This window comes from Anoplopoma fimbria, chromosome 4, assembly GCF_027596085.1.
Source record: "Anoplopoma fimbria isolate UVic2021 breed Golden Eagle Sablefish chromosome 4, Afim_UVic_2022, whole genome shotgun sequence".
Taxonomy (NCBI): Eukaryota; Metazoa; Chordata; class Actinopteri; order Perciformes; family Anoplopomatidae; genus Anoplopoma; species Anoplopoma fimbria.
This window is the reverse complement of record NC_072452.1, coordinates 6214935-6237904: the sequence shown is the minus strand read 5'-3', so window position 1 is coordinate 6237904 and position 22970 is coordinate 6214935. Positions and strand designations below refer to the sequence as shown.

Below are 22970 nucleotides of genomic sequence, written 5' to 3'. Positions count from 1 at the left end.
TACAGACATTTAAAATCAGCATTAAAAGCCACACACTTAAAAAAAACTTAAAACACACAGCATTAGTCAGACATTAAAAGCAGTTTTGATTTCTGATTTGAACATTGAACGTTATTGTTTGTGAAGAATACTGTGCAGGAACTGATCAAGTCACTTGTCATTTATTTGTCTCAGGAGTTGAACGACTTATTTTTTTTCTACATTGTAGATTAATATTGAAGACATCCAAACTATGAAGGAACACATATGGAATTATGTGGTAAACAAACAAATGCTCAACAAACCAGAATATGTTTTATATTTTACATTCTTCAAAGTAGTTGAATGAGAAGGTGTGAACAAACTCTCGAGGTGTTTTATTAATCAACCCTGTAATCCACAGTGACAGTAGCTACAGGTTGACTCCTGAAAAAGGGTTTAAATGTGCCTTGTGCCTCCAATCTCGCGATCACAACTTCTGCGTATCACTCCGCGCTGGAGCAAACCCCGGGTGTAGTTCATGTGTATGACACTACCCCTAAAGTGTATCCCGATGAATACGGCCAACAAAGTGGAACATGTGTAACAATATACATGTCACACTGTCTGTATAAATGTTAGGGCTGTTATTGTGGTGGAAACTGTCTTAGCATAGGTTTATGCAAAGTGCCTGCTGGGTGGACATTTTGGCTCCGGCGGACCATGTGAGCTCAGCCTAGCCGCCGCATGCACAGAGCCACAATGAGGCCAGTTGCAGCACTACGTCCCGCTACGTGCCCATGTCGGCGGAAGGCTTTCTAGCAGCAGCGCAGTGAGAGGTGCGCTCCAGCAGAAGACTTCCGGCCTCACCGGCTGGTTTACAGCATAAAAGGGTGGTGTTTTAGTTTTACTGTTGTAAGTGCAGTATGGTACATTTCATATTTTTGTAATACACATTAAATAAATCACTGGTCTTTCATAAAAGAATACAAATATTTTAATATGTAGACGTGAGACAATTAGTCAGGTTATTGGAGGAAATGATTCAGCCACTTCTCATATAATTATTTCTTTTTTTTCTGGTGTCAAACATGACCTGGTTCAGCTATTATTATTTGATTTGGTTGTTTTGTTTTGCTTTTCTTTGTTTATATATTTGAAAATTGAGTATGTCTACGTGTCGGACTCTTGGTAGGATATGACTTCTGCAAAATACTGTGATGGGCATTTTCACCATTTCTGACCATTTTATAAACAAATGAATCGAGTAAATACTAGTCAAATGAATCAATACTGAAATGAATTGATACGTGTAGCCCAACAATATGAGGTGTTCTTATTAAGATAAGATCATCCTTTATTTGTCGCAGCAGGGAAATTTACAGGATTACAACAGCATACAGTACCAGTCAAAAGTTTGTTCACACCTTCTCATTCAACTACTTTGAAGAATGTAAAATATAAAACATATTCTGGTTTGTTGAGCATTTGCTTGTTTACCACATAATTCCATATGTGTTCCTTCATAGTTTGGATGTCTTCACTATTAATCTACAATGTTGAAAAAAATAAAAATAAAAAATAAAGAAAAAACATTGAATGAGAAGGTGTGTCCAAACTGTTGACTGGTACTGTAGGTTATAGTGCAAACAAGAGACATAGAAAAAGAAAAACAAGATAAAAAAAAAACACCCAAGTATTATAAATAAGCAATAAAAACAGTAAAGAATCCACAATAACATACATATGATATATACAGACAGAACACTATTATAACAATAATCCCACAGTGTATCTATTGACTGTACATTCCTCTTTGGGTGCACACAGTAGAGTACGACTTTATTTCAAACAATGCAGTGTCATGGTATGAGAATAAAGCGCAGCCCAGCACGATCATTCCGTTCACAATAAATTAACCCAACGCCGGGGCTTTTATTGTGAAGAGTCGGTTCCGGAAGTCTCTTCTTCGTTGCTGGCGGACCGCAGGCCGCAGTGATTTGGTAGCCGCTGCAGCAGGAGGAAGGACCGCGGTTCTACCCCCCCCCCGTCTATCTTTCAGTTTCGTCGCGAATTTTTTTTATCGGTGGTCCCTTCTGGTAGCGCTCGGTACATCGACGGTACAGTAACGGAGCCGTGAGACACTCGAGTCTTGTTCCTAGCAGCGGACACGGAGATCGATCGCCATTTTAACCGCACGTTCCCCCTGACAGACGCGCGAGCACAACAATGGCTCTGAAGAGAATCCACAAGGTAAGGAAGTGAGCGAGGCCTCCTCCGCGCGGCTCCGTGCGGGCTGCTCCCCGCCGCCCGGTGCTCCTCTGCCGGGTCTGGCCCGTTAAGAACAAACGCTACAGTGCTCCCGGGGCGGCTCGGCTCGGCTCGGTCTCCCGGTTCACGGGTCCGAGTAGCGAGTGACGACAGTGCGGGCAGCGCCGCCTGTAGCTGCCCGCACACGGGCCACCGGCACCGCGCCGCCCCGCAGCCCGCAGCGAGGAGCCCCGGCGGCGGCGGCGGAGGGGGAGGCGGCAGGGGAGGGTCGTGGTGTCACACAGGGCCACCGGGCCACGTGCTGTCGTGGTTCGCCGGCGTCGGTTCTGTCCCCGCGGCGGTGTCCGTGAGCTAGCGCTAGCTCCGATGCTAGCTCGGGTTAGCTTCCGACCGAGCTAGCGCTAGCTGTTAATGCTACACGTCTGGTTTACATCGGACGGGGTCGGCTACAACGCACACATTACCCCCCCACACAGCAGCTAATGCAGCTATTATCATCATTATCACCATCATTGTTATCAGTATTATAGTCTGGTTGTTTTAAGTGGCCCACACGCTGCTTGATTTGACAGATACGCTAGCAGCTAGCGGTTAGCACAGATGCTAACGACAACACAGGGACGCAGGCCCCACGCGTCGCTGACAGCAGCTCGTGTGTTGGACCCATATCTCTGCACTGAGTGTGTGTTGGTTCCCAGTGTCACAACGTGGATAACCAGCCAGCTAAACTCTCCCATCACTTGACACCTGGCTGGCTGCCTGACTGACTGAACACGACGAGCTGTTGTTTACCAGAGTGTGTGTGTGGGGACATGTCGTGGGTTATGTTGTCACTGTTGTGTAATAGTGGTCAATCAAGTAATCAGAGCCCACTGAGGTGTTGTTGTGTCAGTGGGCTGCTGTGGCCTATAAATCTGTTTACACACTGAGATTTAGTCCACTACACAGAGGGCTCACACTGGGCCTCATGCTTCGTAGTTTAAGAAAACATCACATCATACAGTACCAGTCAAAAGTTTGGACACACCTTCTCATTCAATGGTTTTTCTTTATTTTAATTTTTTTCCTACATTATAGATTAATATTGAAGACATCCAAACTATGAAGGAACACATATGGAATTATGTGGTAAACAAACAAATGCTCAACAAACCAGAATATGTTTTATATTTTACATTCTTCAAAGTAGTTGAATGAGAAGGTGTGTCCAAACTTTTGACTGGTACTGTAAGTATCGGATAATTAAATATTTTAATTCTTCCGGGGGAAGTTGTGTTTAGGATGTTTTTGTGTTGCCATTCCCAGTTCTGTAATGTAGGTTATAATAATACATTTTATTTATAGAATGCTTTTCAGAGTACTCAAAGACGCTTTACAGACATTTAAAATCAGCATTAAAAGCCACACACTTAAAAAAACTTAAAACACACAGCATTAGTCAGACATTAAAAGCAGTTTTGATTTCTGATTTGAACATTGAACGTTATTGTTTGTGAAGAATACTGTGCAGGAACTGATCAAGTCACTTGTCATTTATTTGTCTCAGGAGTTGAACGACTTGGCACGGGACCCTCCAGCCCAGTGTTCCGCAGGCCCAGTAGGAGATGACAGTAAGTTCATCTTCTAAACCAGCATTAACGCGGTAGCTGTGTGTGAGTGGTTAGATGCTAAGACTGCATTTTGTTGTACTTGTACTCTGTGCAATGACAATAAAGTTGAATCTAATCTAATTTAATAACAAATTCCTGATGTACCCTTCTCAGCCCACATAAATAAATATGTATTGGTCAAAATACTCACCAATGACCCCAAAAGGAATTCCTTTATAGCCTATTGTAATTTATTAAAGACTACGTGGAGTATGTCTTTCGTCTGTTAGATAGCTAGGAATTGTGTCCACGTCTTTTATGATTTTATGTGTTTAGTTTGGATCCAAAAATTGTCTGCAATATTTCAATTACCACGGACTGAAACTGGAATACTTTAAATGTTTTCAGGTTTAAGTATTTTAACTTGGAAAGGGGGGGGATCAGTTAATGTGCTGGCTTTTTATGAGAGGAGTCCAGGGCATTTAACTAAATTTAAGGAAGTATCTGTTTGTTTTGTTTGTTTCACAAGCAAGCAAATCCAGGAAATACCTGTACTGCCTCTTGTGAAGATACCGGTTAATATAAAAGCTGCTATTCCCAACTCTACTGCTACTTCCCTGTTTCACTTTTGCTTTAAGGGGAATTCCTCGCTGGCGAGGATTTGTATTGTTTTGTAGTGTAGGGAGTAAATGTAGACTGTGAGTTAATTTCTTAATCCACGTACAATTAATTTTTTATCCTATAAAGATTGACCCAAAAATAACACTTAGGCATTCATGAACTTGTTTTTTTTTTTCCTGTTAATTTAAGTACACAGAATTAAAATACATTTCATACATTCTGTAGATTTTTCCATTGAGACCTTTTTAAAATCATAGTAATAATGTCAGTAAAAACAAGACAATGATGGGAATCAACTTTTTCTGACAAGTTTCAACTGCTTCTGTCAACAGCTGTCATTTAATACAACCACCTCTGTGAATCTTCTGATTTTGTTGGGAGAACATTTTTGGCAGTAAAAGCCCAAATCCGGTGGCCTCTGGCACTTTCTAATGCTACTATTCCAGCAAATACATTGATCTTAGTTATTGCATATTTTAATGAGTTTGCTGACTCGATGGTAAACATGTTGTGAAAAATTGTAAAGCAGAATTGGGCTTCTTGTGCATTTTAGCCCACACACAGTCTTTAAATAGCTATTAATATTTTAAACCACATCTATTCCTGACTGATCAGAACGTTTGTAATTAGGAATCCATTAGACCTTATTTTTTATTGACACCTTCACTCTAAGGTTATTCAAGACATGTTCACAGCAATGGTAACTGTATCGTTTTAGAAGAAACATAGATCCTCTGGTATTTAACGAAAATAGGCATAGTTATTTTGAGGGGGGACATGTTGTCAATCCCATGTCTCATCTAGCCTTTTTATTTGTTTTAAATTCAAAAATGTATCAAATAAAGCTATGCCAAACTTGATCGTAAATATTTCTGCAGGATATTCCAAAACATCATATTTTATTTTGCAACTCTCGTCCAGGACCCCCTCGTAAAATGGTATCCTGGATTAATTAAGGTTGAATAAATAACTAAAAAACATGTTTTGGGACAAATTATATTAGTTTGCAAAATGCTGGATGTTCAAAAATATCCAAAAGCATTAACAACATTAAGTGTGAGTCTGAGGCATAGCCTACGTCTTCCTCAAATGGCATGGGACTGTTATTTTGACGTTTTAGTTTGTTTTTGCAGTCCGTCTTAAAGGTGGCTCTGCGGTAAAAAGTCGTGTGTGTTTATCACGTTGCCGCCCGGCGTTTTCCGAAGTAGCCCGTCCAATTAGGATTTCCCCCGTTTGTGCAGTAAATGCAATTTGTAACGTGTTTTGTCGTCGGTGCAAAATAATTGACAACGGCGTTTGCTCGGCAGGACACAACTTCTCAGCTGAGTGCATACGCACACACATTCATACAGAGCATGTGAGGCGGGACGGACAGACACATTGGCATGGTTCCCTATCATCATGCTAGCGTTGTTTTGAAGCAGAGGCTATTGGTTGTAAAATGTACACACACTTTTTTTTTTATTAGAACTAAAAATGAATATAATAAAGCAGCCGGTTGGACTTTTACATTTACTGTAAGTAATCCAAACATAAACCCTTGTAGTTACTGTGTCAACTGTCTTCACTGAGAGCCACATCTCTTCTTTCTGAAGAAAGAAATGTGCAATGAACAGTAGCAGCGAAGGTAAAAACAGATGACCACTCACATAATGTTGCACAATGATTACATTTCAGAATATAAAAAAAACTTGCAGCTTCATCATGACATGCAGTCTAGTTCTAACTAACATTGGTTCAATCCGATAGTTATTTAAGTTTTATTTTTATTTTTTTGATGACATCCAAGTCTTGTATTATGTTAGACATGTTAGGATCACTTCTTCTGGGGTGACACTACTGGAATTTATACATGTTGAAGTTTGGTTTATACATGCAGAAATAGTCCATGTGAGTCACACAGTGTGGCCATATTTTTGGTGTTTAACTCCCATATAAGGGTTTATCTTATCCTGTTTCATTAACACTGTTGCATGATTTTTCTCATATATATAAAAAAACAAAAAAAACCAGACCTGATTATTGTGCGGCTACCTGTCAACAATTTTCACCCATTAGTAGACTTCGTACAGAAATGATCTCTGTATTTGGTAGTGTGGAATTGATTTGTAGAACTAACTGTAAGTAGCCATATAAATAAAGCTTTACAAAACATATGATGCGACATCACAATAAGTGTTAAAAGTGGTTAACATGTAACTCATCAGCCCGTGTAGTTCAGCTGACTTGCTTTCAACAGCACGTCTATCTGAACATGTCACTTCCTGCCATCCAACATCAAATAAACCGCTCTGCTTTAACCTACAAGAACGTCTTCTTGTAACTTGTTTTCTGTGGTTTACTTTTGTTTTTTTTCCGACGTGACATTTCCCCTGAGTGGGATGCTTGATGCTTGAATTGGACAGGTTTAAATGCCACCAAATCAGATTCTGATGGTTTGTAATTGTTCGCTTATTTTAAATTAAACTTCATGTCAGCAAAACAATTTCCTCTTTGGGTATTAAAGGTGTAGGGACCATTTCTTGAATGTAAATGCGAGTCTACTGCCATTATATGACCCTTTACCATTTAGAGTTTAAAAATACCTCTTCCCAGAATATCTGTCCCGAGTTGCACTTTATGTAAGAGCCTGTTACTCAACCGTAGAAAATATACATGTCCCTTAATGTGGCATTATTTATGCAATCACTTCTCAGCTATGCGTTGTGTTCCTGGTGTTTCCTAAACGACTTCTCTGTTGTTTGTTTCAGTGTTTCACTGGCAAGCCACAATAATGGGACCTGTAAGTATTCACTTCTTGTATATTACTGATTTAGTCACAGCCTTAATCATACTGCTGTGGTTTCTTGCTGGGAATCAACATTCACACAGATTCTCTCTCCCTGCATTAGAATGACAGTCCTTACCAGAGCGGGGTTTTCTTCTTGACCATACACTTCCCCACAGACTACCCCTTCAAACCGCCAAAGGTAAGATGGCATGCATACAAAGAAGCAAACATACATAAACAAGGTAACAGCGGGGCACATCAAGTTCCTCTTGCCTGCTAAAACATGCCACGGCTTTACATCATTCAGCTTCCTGTTGCTCTCACCTGCCCCTGGTTCTCACCCCGTCTCCTCCTCCCCCCATTTCTTCTCTCTGCGTCTGTTTTCAGGTTGCATTTACCACAAGAATCTACCACCCAAATATCAACAGCAACGGCAGCATTTGTCTTGACATTCTGCGATCACAGTGGTCTCCGGCTCTCACCATCTCCAAAGGTAGACTTTTTTTTAACTGTCATTATTCATGTTATTGTTCCAGATAAATTACATGTTTAGAATAAAGGAACAAGGGAAATGCGTTGGTTTCCTTTTTGAATAAAACTGCTTCCCACAAATCTATTACAACATTTCTCACGCAGAGGTCCTTGCATGAAACTGGAGTGCTCTCTCTGTAAATGTCAGCATTAGACCTTTCCATGCAGTTCTCACTGCTGGAGCCTGCTTTAAATGCTGTCATGCACAGAGTTTTTTTTATTTTATTTTTTTAATCTTAGTTAAATGTATTATAAGATTTCTACAGCCGTGACAAATACCTGACTTGCATTCAAGGGTCATCTAAAGGCAGTGTGCATAAATTCTAAAATTGGCTGTTTTTAATTTGTGAGTACTGATTGGTTAACTGGTCCATTCCAGTCCTCCTGTCCATCTGCTCTCTGCTGTGTGACCCAAACCCGGACGACCCCTTAGTACCCGAGATCGCCCGCATCTACAAGACGGACAGGGAAAAGTAAGTTGTGTGTTTGTGCATCATTCAGATGGATTTGGATTTGTTCATATGAAGTACGTCAATTCTCCTCTGGCCTGGGTGGAGCTGCACTTAGGTCTGTCAGCGTCGCAAAGTCAGCGTCGCAAAGTCAGCTTCACAGACTGGCTGCTGATGGACAGAAGCTCCATCTTGCTAATTATTATTGATTACTATTGGTAAAGGTTCAGACTTAGCAGCAAGGGATGTAACAAAAGTTTGAAAGATAAAGATTTTGAATCTTTTTAATTTCTGTGTTTATTTCCTGTTTTTAAAAAGCCAACGGACACACGGATAGCAGGTTTTAAGCATGTGTCTCTACAGGTTTAATTATGGGGACTGGCTTTAAAGATAAACAGACGCTTACTGTTCAAAAGTAATAAGTCTCTTAAGCCGGCAGACACTGAACGGATTTATTTCAGGCAGGTCAGAAACTTTGGTCGGCCATCTTGCAGCATAACCATGGTCCGATTTCCCACATGGCCGTAGTCAAAAGAGCCGCAATAAACTGTGTTGGGCTTGTATTAATATTATTAGAGTAATGTAGCATATATAATGAACCCGAACTTCCAGCCATCTGTGGCTTCATATTTGTCTTGTTTTCTTCGTACTTTACGTTCATAGTAGAATTACACAACTTATTTTCTCTTTTTGTCAAAATCGAGAATGCGGCCTCCTTGTTTGAATAAACTTTATTGAAATTGTAAATGGACCAAAGCAACTGGGGGGTCGGTGTTAACAGACGTGTGAGCAACACACCGTGGCTGTTCAACTGCTCGAAACGTTCGGTGTCTAAAAATAGCATGTTCTGTCTGCTCAGAAAGGGTTATTTAAACGTGTAGTGTGACTTCACACAATGTACGTACGCATGATTAATAAAAAATGCAGAGTGTCTGCAGAGCTTTACAGTTTCAGAACATTTTGTTCTATTCACCCTCTTGAATAGGTAGCTGCATCTATCTTAAGGTACTAGTTGTGGTTTCTCTCACTTACCTGCTGCTCTGAATGAAACCCAGCAACTTGAGAGATCGAGCTATATTTGAAACTCTCATATTTACAATTCTCTAAGAAAAATGTCTTACCAGGGAATGGCTTTGCTTGTGACGTCATTAATCCATCTGTCTATTTGGGAGTAACACAACCGCACCGTTGCTGCAGCAGCTCAATTTGCACGTCAATGTTATTTTTGTTGCCGAAAAAATTTGCTAACATGTTATGGCTGCCTGAAATGGGCTTAACGTGCTTGCCTAAAATTGGAATATGCAAAAAGTGTGATATGTGGATGAAATAATCCTCTAAAAAGCTCTTCAATTTGTCATGTGTCTTATGTGTCATATGTCTAAAGATATAGACAATTTCAGTAGAGTCCAGTTCACCTGTGGAGTAGCTGCTCCACAATAAACTCCCACCGTCTCGTGTTTCTTTTCCACACAGCCAAAGAAATACAAAGAGAGCATCCTGGTCATAGTGCCGCCCTCGCTTTCATTCACAGTTGTATAGCTGCGTCTTTTTAAGTTTACAGCTGACTTGGAGTTATCAAGCGCTACTCTGTACAATGATTGCGCTATAAAAAGGGTTGGGATTTGATTGACATAATGTGACTGGGGAGCTTCTAGACTCATCGATATCAAGGGGGCCGCTCTGAATAATATAAAGTGCCTTTTGAAAGCTTTCTTTTTCATAAAAACATGGTACCCATTTTCTGTTCATTTTTTTTTTATCACATAACCATTTTTCACTGTGGCCTCAGCTACATTATGGTGCTGCATAGCAATCTGTAAAGTCACCCATCTGCTCTTTGAATATGATAAACCAAAATAAGAGGAAATCCCATCCATCGTTAGCTCTTCTGCCTATTTGTCCCGTTTTCTATCCCCTGGTAAAAAGTATCACTTATGAACAATCAGTTGAGTGAGACTGGCTGTCATTTTGATTGAGCCACATCAGTGCTTAAACTATTCGTCCTGTTACCATCGACTCCTGGCCGCTTGCTGCAGTGGGAAGACGAAATAAAAACAAACCTGCTGGAAAACGGGTGCAAGATTTCCCAACTGTATGTGCCCTTGTAGAGTGTCGGCCAGCTGGCATCTCTGCTCCCCCTGCTGCAAGGATAGCGGCTAAAAGTATGATGCACACATAATGATGGACGTGACTGTGTAGCAGTTTGTCAAAGATGTAACAAAATCCTAATGTTGCTAAACAACTAACATCCCTTCTCTCTCTATCTCTCTCTCTCTCTCTGTGCTTGTTCACAGGTACAACAGAATAGCTCGGGAATGGACACAAAAGTATGCAATGTAGTGTTGGGTTAGAATCATGGCCAACCACCTCTACGACATAAGGTTAGGGGAGCTTCAGACGTAAAGAGAAAACAAACAAAAACCATTCAAACAAATGAAAAGTTTAAAACAAGATCTTGTTGGTTTCCGTTGGAGTGCTTTCTTTGAGCCACGCCTCCCCTTCACCAGAGTACCTGTAAAACTCCCTCTGCCCCACCTCCTCTCTCCCCCTCTCTCTCTCCCTCTCGCTCTCTCTCTCTCTCTCTCTCTCTCTCTCCCTTTTTGTTTGACTCTGTCTCCCTTCCCCTCCCGCCTCTCAGCTCACTTGCCCTCCCTCCAGTGTACATATTGTCAGCTTGCAATGGTAACACCAAACTCTCCCTGCTCCTTTTTCACCTCCTCCCTCCCTTGTGACCTCTGACCCCCATCGCCCTGACTTCAGTATTCTGTTACATGTTGTCACCAAGCAGGTGGGGCGTCCCCTTCCCCCCCCACTCCTTTTTTTTTTTTTTTTTTTTTTTTTTTTTTCCTTCCACTCACCTGCATCCTCACCCCCTCCCCTTCCCCAGACGTTAATCCTTAGACGCATTCCTTTGAGCATCTGTAAAACTTGGAGGGTACCTTTTCTTTTTTTTTTTTTTTTCTCCTTTATTTCCCTAATTATTTAGGGGAGTGGGGGACAGTAGGATTTTTACACTCTGCACCCTTTCTTGTTTTGTCGCCTTTTATAATTCCCATCCGTAGAGGTGACAATCCAAGAAAGCCATTTGTTTTGGCATGAGTCGGAGGGCACTCTGTATTTTATATAATGAGTACTTAAAAGAAATCATTGCAGGCTATGTAAAATGAAAAAAAAAAAAAAAAAAAAGTGCACATGGCCTATTTTGGTGTTCTGTTGGATTCTATGAAAGGACTTGGATTTATCCCCATACCTCCTGCTCCTAACTCCCCCTTCCCACCCCCCACCCCCAACCAAGATGACCCCTTTGTACACACACATAGACACACATGCACGCACAATTGTAACCCCCCATGTCACCCCCACCACTACCACCAACTTTTCTTTACTCACAAAGTGGAGGTTTTGGACCAGGTATTTAAGCAATTTATTTTTCTTAGTTTAACCTGTGTTTTTTATCTCCCCTCCCTGCCCCCTCCCCCTCCCCCCCCATAACTCTTTAGGTTGCTATTTTTTTTTCTCCTGTTATTTTTTTGGTTTCTCTTTTTGTTTTTTGTTTTTTTTGCTATTGTTAAATTAGAGGCTAACATCTTAAATGGCTATGGGACTGGCTTGGGCTCTGGGTGCGAGGAGAACCCACTCTTCTTGCACAAAACCTCTGTATATTGAATTACCTGAGAGGCTCGTTGAGCTTTGTGTGTTGATTAAACTGTGTAATAAAAACCCATTATTCCTGTGTTGACTCATTCTCGGGCCCTTTTGGATGACATGTAGAGGTAGAATAGGACATGTGACAAGGGTCACGTCCGTGGATGACAGGATATATAATACCTGCCTTTCCCACATGGTATTACTGTTGGATAGTTACATTCTTTGTAGGTATTGGGGAATGTCTGGTGAATAAATGGTTGTGAATTAATTATTAGAAGTGCATGGTGTATGTATGCTCCTTCTGCTCTAATTTGAGTCAAATTAACCTCTAAATATATGGTTTAAAAGAATGCCTTTACAGAATACTATTTTATGCATTAATGTAGTATAGCATACCCAGGTGATCACCCTCTGATATGGCACTTACAACTCAAGTGTTGTTATTTACAAATGTTACAAAAATGTTCAGGCTGGTAGATTGTACTGTTGCCCTCTGGTGGTGCTTTTATGTAAAGTAATTTGAGGTCATTACATATCAAATTGTGGCGACTTTGTGTTCATATATCAACAAATAGCTGCTCAAGATGGACACGGACTTTTTTCTGTTCAACAATCAGACAAGTGTATGAAATTAAAAGCAGAAGATAAGTTCGTGGCTCGTTTCATACATGGATACAGAGAAAATACTTCTAGAAAGGGAAATGGGACTCGCCAAAGATCGCAGCCATCAAGATGATTCTCCTCCCCTGGACACCATTATAAAAACGGTTGGCGTCAGAAGTCGTGCTCCAACGTGCAATGCGGCATGAAAGTTAAATGATAAATGTATATCAGGACAGCAAAGTAGCAGCGGCTACATAGAATGGTAAATTACAGTCAGTCAATTATAATTATTCATATCACGCTGTGAAAAGAGCCAGAATGTGGACCTTGAGATTATCACGCAAATTACTGTCAAGAATTCAATAGAATTTAACAATAAAACAATGTCAAAGCAATGGGCACTAGATCCTCGTATGGGTTACCGTGAACCTCCTTATATGTTTCACATCTAGGGAAAGACAATTCATGGACGGAATGTCATATTCTCTCTCGTAGCCGGAAGTGTTTCGAAGGAGTTTATCATCTTTGATACCGCCCCCCCTCTCCGCAGACCTGATTGGTTGCGACGCAGTGACGTAGGCGTAGAGTGGGACTCCCCGGATGACCTTGCTGCTGAGCCCCGAGCACAAACACAACACCGTCCAGAGACACTATGACGACTCCAAGTTTGCCAGCAATGGCTGTATTGCCCAGGTCGGGATTCTCGTTATCAAAAGGTAAAGTATACAGACTAGATTTATAGCAGGCCGGCATTAAACGAGCGTTATCCTGTAGCTGCTCCACGTACATGTAACATGTGTGACCCGAGACAAGTGACGCGCACAGCCGACGCTGCGCTCATATCTCGTCTGCAGGCCACCGTAGCACGGGTTTATGGCTGTTTTGCACATATCTTTAAATAGTTATCTAATTTATTAAGTGATTTATGCAATGCAATGTCAAGAACCGCCCCTTGCATTGGCTGAATAGCATGCATTAGGCCTCTCAGGTGTGTTTCCAACTTTAGTCCTGGTCCATCCATGAAGGCCCAGCCTGGAGGAGAGCCCGGTATCTGGACCAGGAACCTCTTAATGTGTCATGGCCTCTAGCAGCTAATCACTGAACTGGCTGATCCAGACTGACAGCAGAGCCCCTGTTCCTCTGGTCTGCCCACTCTGCACCATGTGATGCTGGGTACGCCTCTCCATTGCCTTGCAAAACAAAGCAGTGTGACAGTCCTAAGGGTCTCTGTTGTGTCTGCATGTGATAGACAGGCCTCGTTTATTAGGAGTCCTTTCTCTGATGATGTAGGAAGTCAAACATGTATCTGAACAAAACCACGAGGCATCCGAAACCTTGGGTGTTTTGGTTACTTCTCAACAGGTGAAAATGTTTTTCTATTCATCACCAAACTGGTGAATGTGTCTTTTTTTTAGTGAGATTGATATAGGGGCAGCAAATAGAGAATACAGAAACACAAGTGTTTAACCTAGACTTGGTGATCTTAACATTCCAATGGTACTTAAATGAGCAGTTGGATACAGTGAACCTATGCAGGTCACTCAAGAGAGGTGCTGAGTCATCTGTGGTCACAATGGACGCTGTAGTCGGTGGTAACAGATTGAGTTGCATTACATTTGGTAGATGTGGCTAATATTTTGTCCACACATGTATTAGTATACAAGAATAAACTGACTTCTTTACCGATCAGTCCGGAGCAGGTTGTATTTTGGCAGTATAGAATTCTCCTTCTGTATCCGTATGCACATTGTGACTGTGTGTCTCTCTCCAGAGCACTTGGTGGTGGCGGTGCCGGTCGCAGTGGTCGCAGCCGTGGGAGGTTTCCTGGTCAGCCACTACCTGAGCGGGCGGAGCTGTAAAAAGGGCATGGTGAACACATGCATCAGCAAAGATAGCCCCAAAGTGGTCCACAGCTTCGACATGGAGGACATCGGCACCAAGGCCGTGTACTGCCGCTGCTGGAAGTCAAAGAAGGTCTGGCTTCAGTAACTGTTTTTTTGGTTTTTTTTTTTAAGCTGGAAAATCCTGTTTACCTGAAATTCCTCTAGCTGTCAGTGATGTCACTGTCAGGTGCTTTTCCTTTGACTGCTAATTGAAACTTTTAGTTTTAACTCCCCTTTCAACCCATAGAGCTCTGCAGGAGTAAACTAAACACTTGGTGACACTGATTTCTAGCTTTTGATAGCTTCCCACTTAAATTCAGATTCTATCATTTTGTGTAGTTATATTTTAAAATGAGACCTCATATACTGAAATGAACCCAAGTGGAGTCCTGGAAATGGAGGGATGTCCTGTGCGTAAACAAGATCTACAATTCTCTTCAGTGACATAAAATAAAGAACAAGGAAAATCAAAGTTACTACATCGCTAAAGTATGCAAAGTTAAATATTCTGCTCCTTTATTACCACTTGGGATTAGGGGACTTCAGTAGAGCTGTTTCCATATTTAACTTTAGCATTATCATAAATGTAAAAAGTGCCCTCCCGTCACATTGAGGCTGAGGGTAACACAGCTAACAAGTGTGACAGAGAAACAAAAGTACATAAATAGTTTTTTTTTTTTATCAGCTTTTGATAGTTCCCAGGTGACTACGGGTAAATCTAGTATTTGCTAACGGTGTTCACTCCTATGAGGCTTTAAACGTGATAAGAGAGACTTATTGTTTTCCTCTAACATGCCCATGTGTTCTGCTTACAGTTCCCGTACTGCGACGGAGCCCACGCCAAACACAACGACGAAACCGGGGACAACGTCGGACCGCTCATTATCAAAAAGAAGGACGCCTAAGCCACCCGGTCGAGGAATCTCCCTCAACTTCTCTCATGCACCCGGCCCCAGTTTGTCCAATCATTTATCATCATCATCATAATCATCAACATCACCACAGTGTCAACACCGACGGTTAAAGTTTGACGCTGTGGAAACCATATCAAACAGCGGAGATTCTTCATAGCCCAGAACAGAAACCCAGAGAGGGCTGAAAATGTGTTTGAATTTAGAGCTCACGCCAGTTTCTACATTAGCCGTCATGACGTAGAAATCAAAGGTCATTCGAGCGGAGATAAGGAAGGGACTTTGACAATCGGCACAGCCAGACATGGAGGTGGCTCAATGTGAAGCGTTTAGATCAAATTCTCACCGGACCTGGTGGAAGTTAAATATTTTACCTTCCCGTCTGGTGTCACCTGTGTTTCCCCCCCCCTTCCTTCTCTACCCCCATGGGTGAGGAGCAGGTGGTTGAGACGTAATTACTAGCAGCTCTTTGCTTCAGTCGGCCCAATATTTCATTTGGATTCAGCGAAGGCCTTATATTTAAATCTACAGCCCACGTCCCAGAGTCTGAACCTACACAGCCCATATGAATGTTACGTGTTGTGATTTTTGCACCAAGAGCTGCTTAGTCCGAGAAAAACAGAAGTTCTGTTTTTTTCTTTCAATGAAATAATACGTGTTGAAAATCTATCTGCTGTTCGTGACCCGTTAATGTCTGCTATCTGAGGAAACTTGTATTTAATCTGTAAAGTGTTTAAAAACTCTGCATACAAATGATATATTTTGCTTTTTTCTTTAGATTTGTTTTCTACTGGCTGCCGTGTGTCTGACTCGATCCGTTGTTCTGTACATTGTGAATAAAACTCATCGAGCAATCTGATTTCTAGGCTTTCTCCTGATTTTTTTTATTTGATTTTTTGCCGCAGTTTCAGGAGGCCAAACTCTTGCATTTGTTTTTTTTTGTTGTTTTTTTTAACCACAGGATCAAAATGCACTCTGCTGAGCAACTTCACCTCCGTCAGCAGTGAGGCAGAGCGGTGTGTTTATGGATTAACAGTGGACAGGGATAATGAGTAAACAGCCGTGTGTGTGTGTGTGTGTGTGTGTGTGTGTGTGTGTGTGTGTGTGTGTGTGTGTGTGTGTGTGTGTGTGTGTGTGTGTGTGTGTGTGTGTGTGTGTGTGTGTGTGTGTGTGTGTGTGTCCGGCCTTGGCTGGAGGTGAGGGGGGCTTGGGTGGGGGGGGGGCTCGTGCTGCAGTGTCCACCAGCACCAGTGGCCATTTTAAGAAGTGGCAATATTTGCGGTGACCGCTAGAAGACGCTGTGTTTACGCGGAGAGTCCAGGCCAGACAGCGGACGCGAGTATACTGTGGGCCCCTGCTCCCACAGTGACACGCACACGCGCACACACACACACACACACACACACACAGGAGTCGCGCACGAGGTATCTGGCCGCGTGCCAGATGCAGCGGAGGGGCTCTCACAAGAGGTGGAGTGGACTCCGCCGTCCGCGCGTGAGGAGTCACCTTTAACAGACAGCTGAGCGAGACGTGACGTTTATCTGCTAATTACCAAGACTCCTCACGAGAGTGTTTTTGGGGAAATAAACGTTGTTTTAAAATGATTTGTGAAGTTATTCCATTTAGTTTTGTTTTCTTCTCATAATGACTTTATTATGCTGCATGGAAGCAAAACACATTTGAGTTTAGCGGGATTTACATACCAATAACATTATTCCTGTAATGGGAAGGTTATGACGCGGGCTTCCGGTGTGGAAACAACTGATAATAAAGACTTATTTAAAAAAATATATATATATATATATATATATATTTAATCCTAACTGTGAGGATAGAAAGTAATATATAACATCAACTTACCAAGTTTACAGCGAAATCTGACGCATTTACATCAAAATGTATGAACAAAAATAAAAAAGCTTATATTTACATCTCTGTTTTGATGCACCTCCTGTCTGATCACTTACTTACTACCGTCTGTGAAGCTGAAAGCCAAGGCAGGTGTTTTTAATGAAGTTCATTCTTCTTCTACGCTACATATACACAACATTTATTTCCCATCACATTACATAATAGATTGTCACCGAACGAACGAGACATACAGACATACATTAAGGTTATTAAAGGCCTTATGGACAGTCAGTTCATTTGGTCGCAGCTTAATGTGCATTACTATAATATTACATGTCCTGATTTAAAATGTTTTTATAATAAGGACTTAATTATTCATTTATAATGTTTCTTTTATATATATATATGTATATATATGTATATATATAAATGACTAGTTCTTGGTGTTGTTGTTTAACATGTGTTGTAATCATGTAATAAGGGTGATAGTTGTTCCTCAGTAGTAACGCCCATTAACACACTTGTGTGTATTGGTGGAGTGGGACCGATGCATATTAAAGCTGGGTTTAATTTCTCCCCCCCCCCCCTCACACTGACAGCTGTCCGTGCGTGTCCCCGGTGCGTGTCCCGGTGCGTGTCCCCGGTGCTCCCCTCGGATACCGTGGGGTCGCTCTGACCGCGGTCTCGGCTGAAGCAGAGTCCACTTCGCATTTTGAGCGACGCCCCCAAATTCCGTGCAGAGTGTTTGCAGACCCTCCGGGACGGAGAGGTGGAGGAGGAATCGGCAGCTCCGCCGTCCATATATACGCTACAATCACCACGCCATTAGTTCATGACTTCACCCCATGTCTGACAGGAGAGTTCGGCCTGCACATTGTGAAGGTAAGGAGGTGGAGGCGCTTTACGCACGCGTCCTGTTGATTCTCTCCGTTTTGGGTGTTTTGTCGCCTTTTCCTCCGCGCGCCGCGCCGTGGCGCAGCGACCGCTCGGACTGTGGTCAGCCCGTCGTGGCGTCGGTCGAGCGCCGTCTTCTTAGGTAACCTTAATCACGGAGGGACGATCGATCGGACGCCCTGATCGACCCGTGGAAAGGCTTTCACGCCGTTGACGTGTGCCAACATATATGTCCCGCGTTCAAATCCGCCCGAGTAGATTTGGTACAAATGTGGACACGGAATATAGCCTGGTCTTTTTTTATCCACAGCAACCGCATCGTTGCGCACCTCGCTCCTCGTCGTCGATACCAGACAAAAGACAGCCTGTTTTTTTTCCACGGTCCTCTCTTGAGTGTCTCTCCGTCGGGCTTAAGCTTTGGCTGGCACACATAACAGCAGTCGTCAAAATGTATTTGAAAAGCGCGCTCCACATTTGACCTGCGCATATGCGCATATCTTTGCATATTGTTGTCGCTCTGTTATTGATTGCATTGATATACCGTGAAATTCTTAAAGGGATACTGCCTCCTGTATGCGGAAACCACGGGCAAGCCGTGCACTGAGTCTGGTACACGGCTCTGCTCCTCTCTGTTCCAGCAGTTTGTTTCTAAAAAATCGACAAACGTATATGTTGTTTTTTTTCTCTTTAAACACAGATTCTCCACACTCTGACAGTGTTTAGTGGCTCCGGCTGAGAAAATATCCTCCAGTCCCATCTCCTCTGTTTACTCTCTTTCTGTATTTGTCCCTCCAACATTTCTATTCTTAACCTTCCTCTCTTCATCCCCCATTCATTTCTAGCTCTCCAGGACTCTGAGGCTGCTGCAGAGAATGGGAATAGGGACACAGGCCAAGGCTTGCCATTTTGGCTGAAGTAACAGCAGGACGGTTGTCAACCCCGCATCGGCTTCAATCCCCTTCTCCCTCACCTCTCTTCCCACACACACACACACACACACACACACACACACACACACACACACACACACACACAAGGACAGACACCCCCCACACACAGCCACTGCTATGTCCACTGCCGTAGACATCGCTGGCCCTTCCTCCCCAGATCAGGCCCACAGCAGCGCCAAAATCCCCAATGAGCCACTGAGACCCAGCCTTAAGCGCTCCAACCACCCCTACAGCCTCTCCCATTACATCTCCACCCCTTCCCAGGCCGTGGACGTCAAAGGCCTGATCCAGCCCTCCCCGGCCCAGCAGCGGGCCGCCCAGCCCTCGCACGCTAAGCCCCGCCGGGCCCCTCCTGGCCTGACATGTGGGAGTCGCCCAGCGGGCTCCACCTGGCCCACGCCGCCGAGCTGCTGATGCGCGCCGGGCTTCTGGCTCTGACCCCTGCCACCACGGAGCAGGCCGGCCTAGGTGCACAGAGCAGCCAGCCGGCGAAAAGGGAGGCTGCAGAGGCAAAGGGGGACGGGGAGGGAGGTGGATCGGGGCCTGAGGAGGAGGAGGAGGACTCCGCTGGATGTGGCACCGACTTCCAACCCTTCCTGGGTGCCTGGTTCCCCTTCAGCCCCACTCTGTTCCCCCTGGCAGGCTTCCAGATGGGGGGAGGCCACTGGAGGAGCGCGGCCATGGGAGCCGAGGGCATCGAGGGGCTGGTGGCCGAGGGCTACTCACCTGGCTCTCTGGGCGGCAGCAGCGGCGGGAGAAGGAAGAGGAAGAGGTGCGGGGAGTGCGTACCGTGTCGGCGTCAGACGAACTGCGAACAGTGCAGCAGCTGCCGCAATCGCAAGAGGGGACACCAGATCTGTAAATACAGGAAGTGCGAGGAGCTGAAGAGGAAGCCGGGAGGCCCTGGGTTTGAGAGCAGAGTGGCTGGGTTTGATCTAAGGGGCTCCGACTTTACTTTGGGTCTGGCACAGGAGAGAAGCAACGGCGCCTTGGAGGGATAGTAATGTATGTGGTGGCAGCATTTGTCAGAGGATCCCGGTTGGATGATTGTTGAGGAGCTGCAGCTGATAAAAACACACAGGACACCATGTTAACACACTCGGACTGTGGTTCAGAGATCCTCGGATCTCGTGTTCGACGAGGAGCTGCAGCTCCGTTTCAGAATGTCCACACTCGTTTCCCATCCTTTCTTTTGACAATCAATGAATTGGAGAGGAGAGAAAGAAGGATACCGATGTGTGTCAATATTTAGATGACGACAAAAAAAATGCTGTAAATAGACTGTAAATATCTGGAAAACATTATGTCTTTTTTTACATCCCTTTCCAGTTTGGATGTATTGTGTTTCAACTTTAAAAAAAGGAGCCAAATGTTTTGTTTCTAATGGGGAGTTTTGTTTCTGTTGTTCTGACGTCACTGCATCAGTAAGAAATGAATGAGTTCAGCTGAGGCTAAATTATTTCATGTGCAACTTGTACTGTATAGCTCTGTTTGCCCTTTTGAAATAAAAGAAATTGGCCATGTGTAATTGTCTACAGGCTGGGTTTATACCACTGTGTCTGTGTGTGAGTGTGTGTGTGTGTGTTCGTCTTTAATTGGGTGTATGTGTCTGTTAGCCTCCGTGTTCCTGGTTGTACACATGCACACGTGTGTGCATGTGTGTGTGAGGTTGTGTGGATTATGAGTCACCTAATGGTGTGGCTGAGAGCCTTATCGCAACCCCACAGACACACACACACACAAACACACCTACACGCTGCCTTGGCAAGTCCGGTGCGTGCACCTCGAACACACCAAACCTGACACGCACACGCAACACCAAACACTCTCTCCTCTATTCACACACTCACACAATTTCCCTTTTTTATTCACAAGTGTAGATCACATGTAGACACACGCACACGTTATAAACAAAATACACCGGCAGCTGCACTGAGGCTAGAGGGTGGGTTTCTGCTTGTTGCCGTAACGATGGCTGATGTGATAAGACCTTCTTCCTCGGCGCCACACTCCAGGGGACCGCAGGGAAGACGTAACCATGGCAACGGCCGGCCCGAGGTGTCACGCTATAATTGGGCCACGGCTGCACTTCCTGTGTGCCTTCAGTCAGGGGGATCGCAGAGGGACTGTGTGTGTGTGTGTGTGTGTGTGAGTGTGCGTGCATCTGTGGGGGTTGAGTATGCGTGCGCGTGTGTGTGTAAGTGTGTGTGTGTGTGTGTGTGTGTGTGTTTGTCAGGCAGGGAGAGAGAGAAAGCGCAGCACGCCAGCCAACGCAGGACACTGCCAACTCATGGAGAAAAGCAGCGAGCTCCAACATCATGCGAACGCAACGCTCCCACTGAATGAGGAACACAGTCTTTTAGTCAAAGTCCACAGTCTAGTGTTTCTTCATCTCCCAGACAAAGGGGGAATTTCAAATTCTTGGATCTGCAGCTTTTTTTTTTTTTTTTTTTTTTCTCACTCCCCCTCTCTCTTCGGTGCCTTTCTAGTGATTTGGAGCTTAATCCCCCTCCCTGTTCTCGTCACGCATGCACACACACACACACCCACACACACACACACACACACACACACACACACACACACACACGCTAACACACACAAACACACACACACACCGGAAATCTGTGTCACCCGCTGCCCAGCAGGTCCAGTGACTCCCTGAACGCCTGCAGTCTGGCTCCACTGGCCTGCAAGATGGCAGGAGAGAAAGGGAGGAGGAGGGGTGGGAGGGGTGGGGGGGGCAGAAGGAGGGATTGAACGTAGGACAGAGAGGGGGGGGAGTTGGGGGAGTGGGGGCCGAGGAGGAGGAGGGGGGGGGGGGTGGAAAGCGGATCTAGGGAGCGGGTGAAGGGAGGTGGGGGAGTAAAAGAGACGTGGTGAAGGGCAGAGAGGGAGAAGGGAGGAGGGGGGGGGGGGGAGGGAGAGGGGGTGAAACTGGGAGAGATGAAAAGCAGGCCACAGGGGGAGAGAAAAGAGAGAGAGAGAGAGAGAGATACGCAGGGAGGAGGACGGGGAGATGGACAGCAGGGGATGAAGATAGCGTGGGCCAGACAAAGAGGGAAGGAGAGAGGGAGAGAGGGAGAGTTGGAGAGTGGGAGAGCGGCGACGGAGGCCGAACGAGACGCAGGGAGACGGAGGCGCATGGAGACGGGGGTTAATGACGGACGCATTGTCCAGATAGCCGGTGTGTGCCGTCACAGACCCCTGTGGAGCTTACATATGTTAGCACCAGCGGCCCTGCCCACTCCGGAGGGAGAAGAAAAAAAAACTCCTCTCACACACACTGCAGTGGAACAACCTGCCAGCCCAAAGGCAACCTGCGCTGGAGCTGGGCGGACCCTCGCTCACGAGCCAGACCTTTGAAATTTTGGCCACTGCGTCTGCTTGGAGACACTGTGTCTCATTGTGATTTTTTTTTTCTTCCCTTTCCCTCCACTGGCTGTATCCCCAGTGTTAGAAAATGTGTAACAGCTTTGCAGAAACAGCATCTTTCTGAGATCATTCCCTCATTACGCCTCTGTAATCCATTGGTGTTCACTTCTGTACACATGGGAAACATGCTACTCCCAAGCGGACGCACAATGATTTCTTGCATCCTTGAAAAGCTCAGGCTCATCTGCCCCTCAGGTTATATTTTGGTGACACTCGGGTCAAAGGGGACTCTTGACCTTTGACCCTTAAAGCTGTTAAAGGTGGATTCAGAATAGACCGACTGCGGCACCATCTACTTCTGGTTTGGGCTCATGCTACCAATGAAAAACAAGCACAAAGACTTTTTAATTGCTTTAAAATGTTAGTCGCCTGCACACGTTTCAGTCCTAAAAAAACTGTTTTTATCAGTCAAAACCCAAACATAGAAAGAGAAGAATTTTTGCTCTCTAAACCTTCTAACATTATGAACATCAGGCGAGTTCACAAGGGCATTTTTTTGGGAGGTAGCGTGTACACAATATTCTGTTAATCTTTAGCCTGCTGCTGATTTTTAAAAAAGGCTCAGTGGTTCCAAGAAGTTAGGCAAAGCACGGTGATAAAGTCTAC

The 22970-nt window shown here is 44.2% G+C and overlaps 3 protein-coding genes across 3 annotated transcripts; all 3 read left to right on the top strand.

The window, feature by feature from the left end:
* Positions 1–1990: 1990 nt before the first annotated feature.
* On the top strand, positions 1991–11922 carry ube2d2 (ubiquitin-conjugating enzyme E2D 2 (UBC4/5 homolog, yeast)). The gene is made up of 7 exons (XM_054597013.1): positions 1991–2211; positions 3776–3839; positions 7190–7221; positions 7331–7408; positions 7597–7702; positions 8120–8213; positions 10484–11922. The coding sequence occupies exons 1-7, from the start codon at positions 2188–2190 to the stop codon at positions 10527–10529; spliced, it is 444 nt and encodes a 147-aa protein (XP_054452988.1). The 5' UTR covers positions 1991–2187; the 3' UTR covers positions 10530–11922.
* Positions 11923–13019: 1097 nt separating this feature from the next.
* On the top strand, positions 13020–16093 carry zgc:110843 (uncharacterized protein LOC541492 homolog). Its single transcript, XM_054597016.1, has 3 exons — positions 13020–13156; positions 14212–14414; positions 15139–16093. Exons 1-3 carry the CDS (start codon positions 13093–13095, stop codon positions 15226–15228), a joined length of 357 nt encoding a protein of 118 aa, XP_054452991.1. The 5' UTR covers positions 13020–13092; the 3' UTR covers positions 15229–16093.
* Positions 16094–17693: 1600 nt separating this feature from the next.
* On the top strand, positions 17694–20444 carry cxxc5b (CXXC finger protein 5b). The gene is given in 3 exon segments (XM_054597003.1): positions 17694–17967; positions 18822–19272; positions 19275–20444. Coding segments are annotated over 2 exon segments (882 nt in total). The 5' UTR covers positions 17694–17967; positions 18822–19046; the 3' UTR covers positions 19931–20444.
* Positions 20445–22970: the final 2526 nt, after the last annotated feature.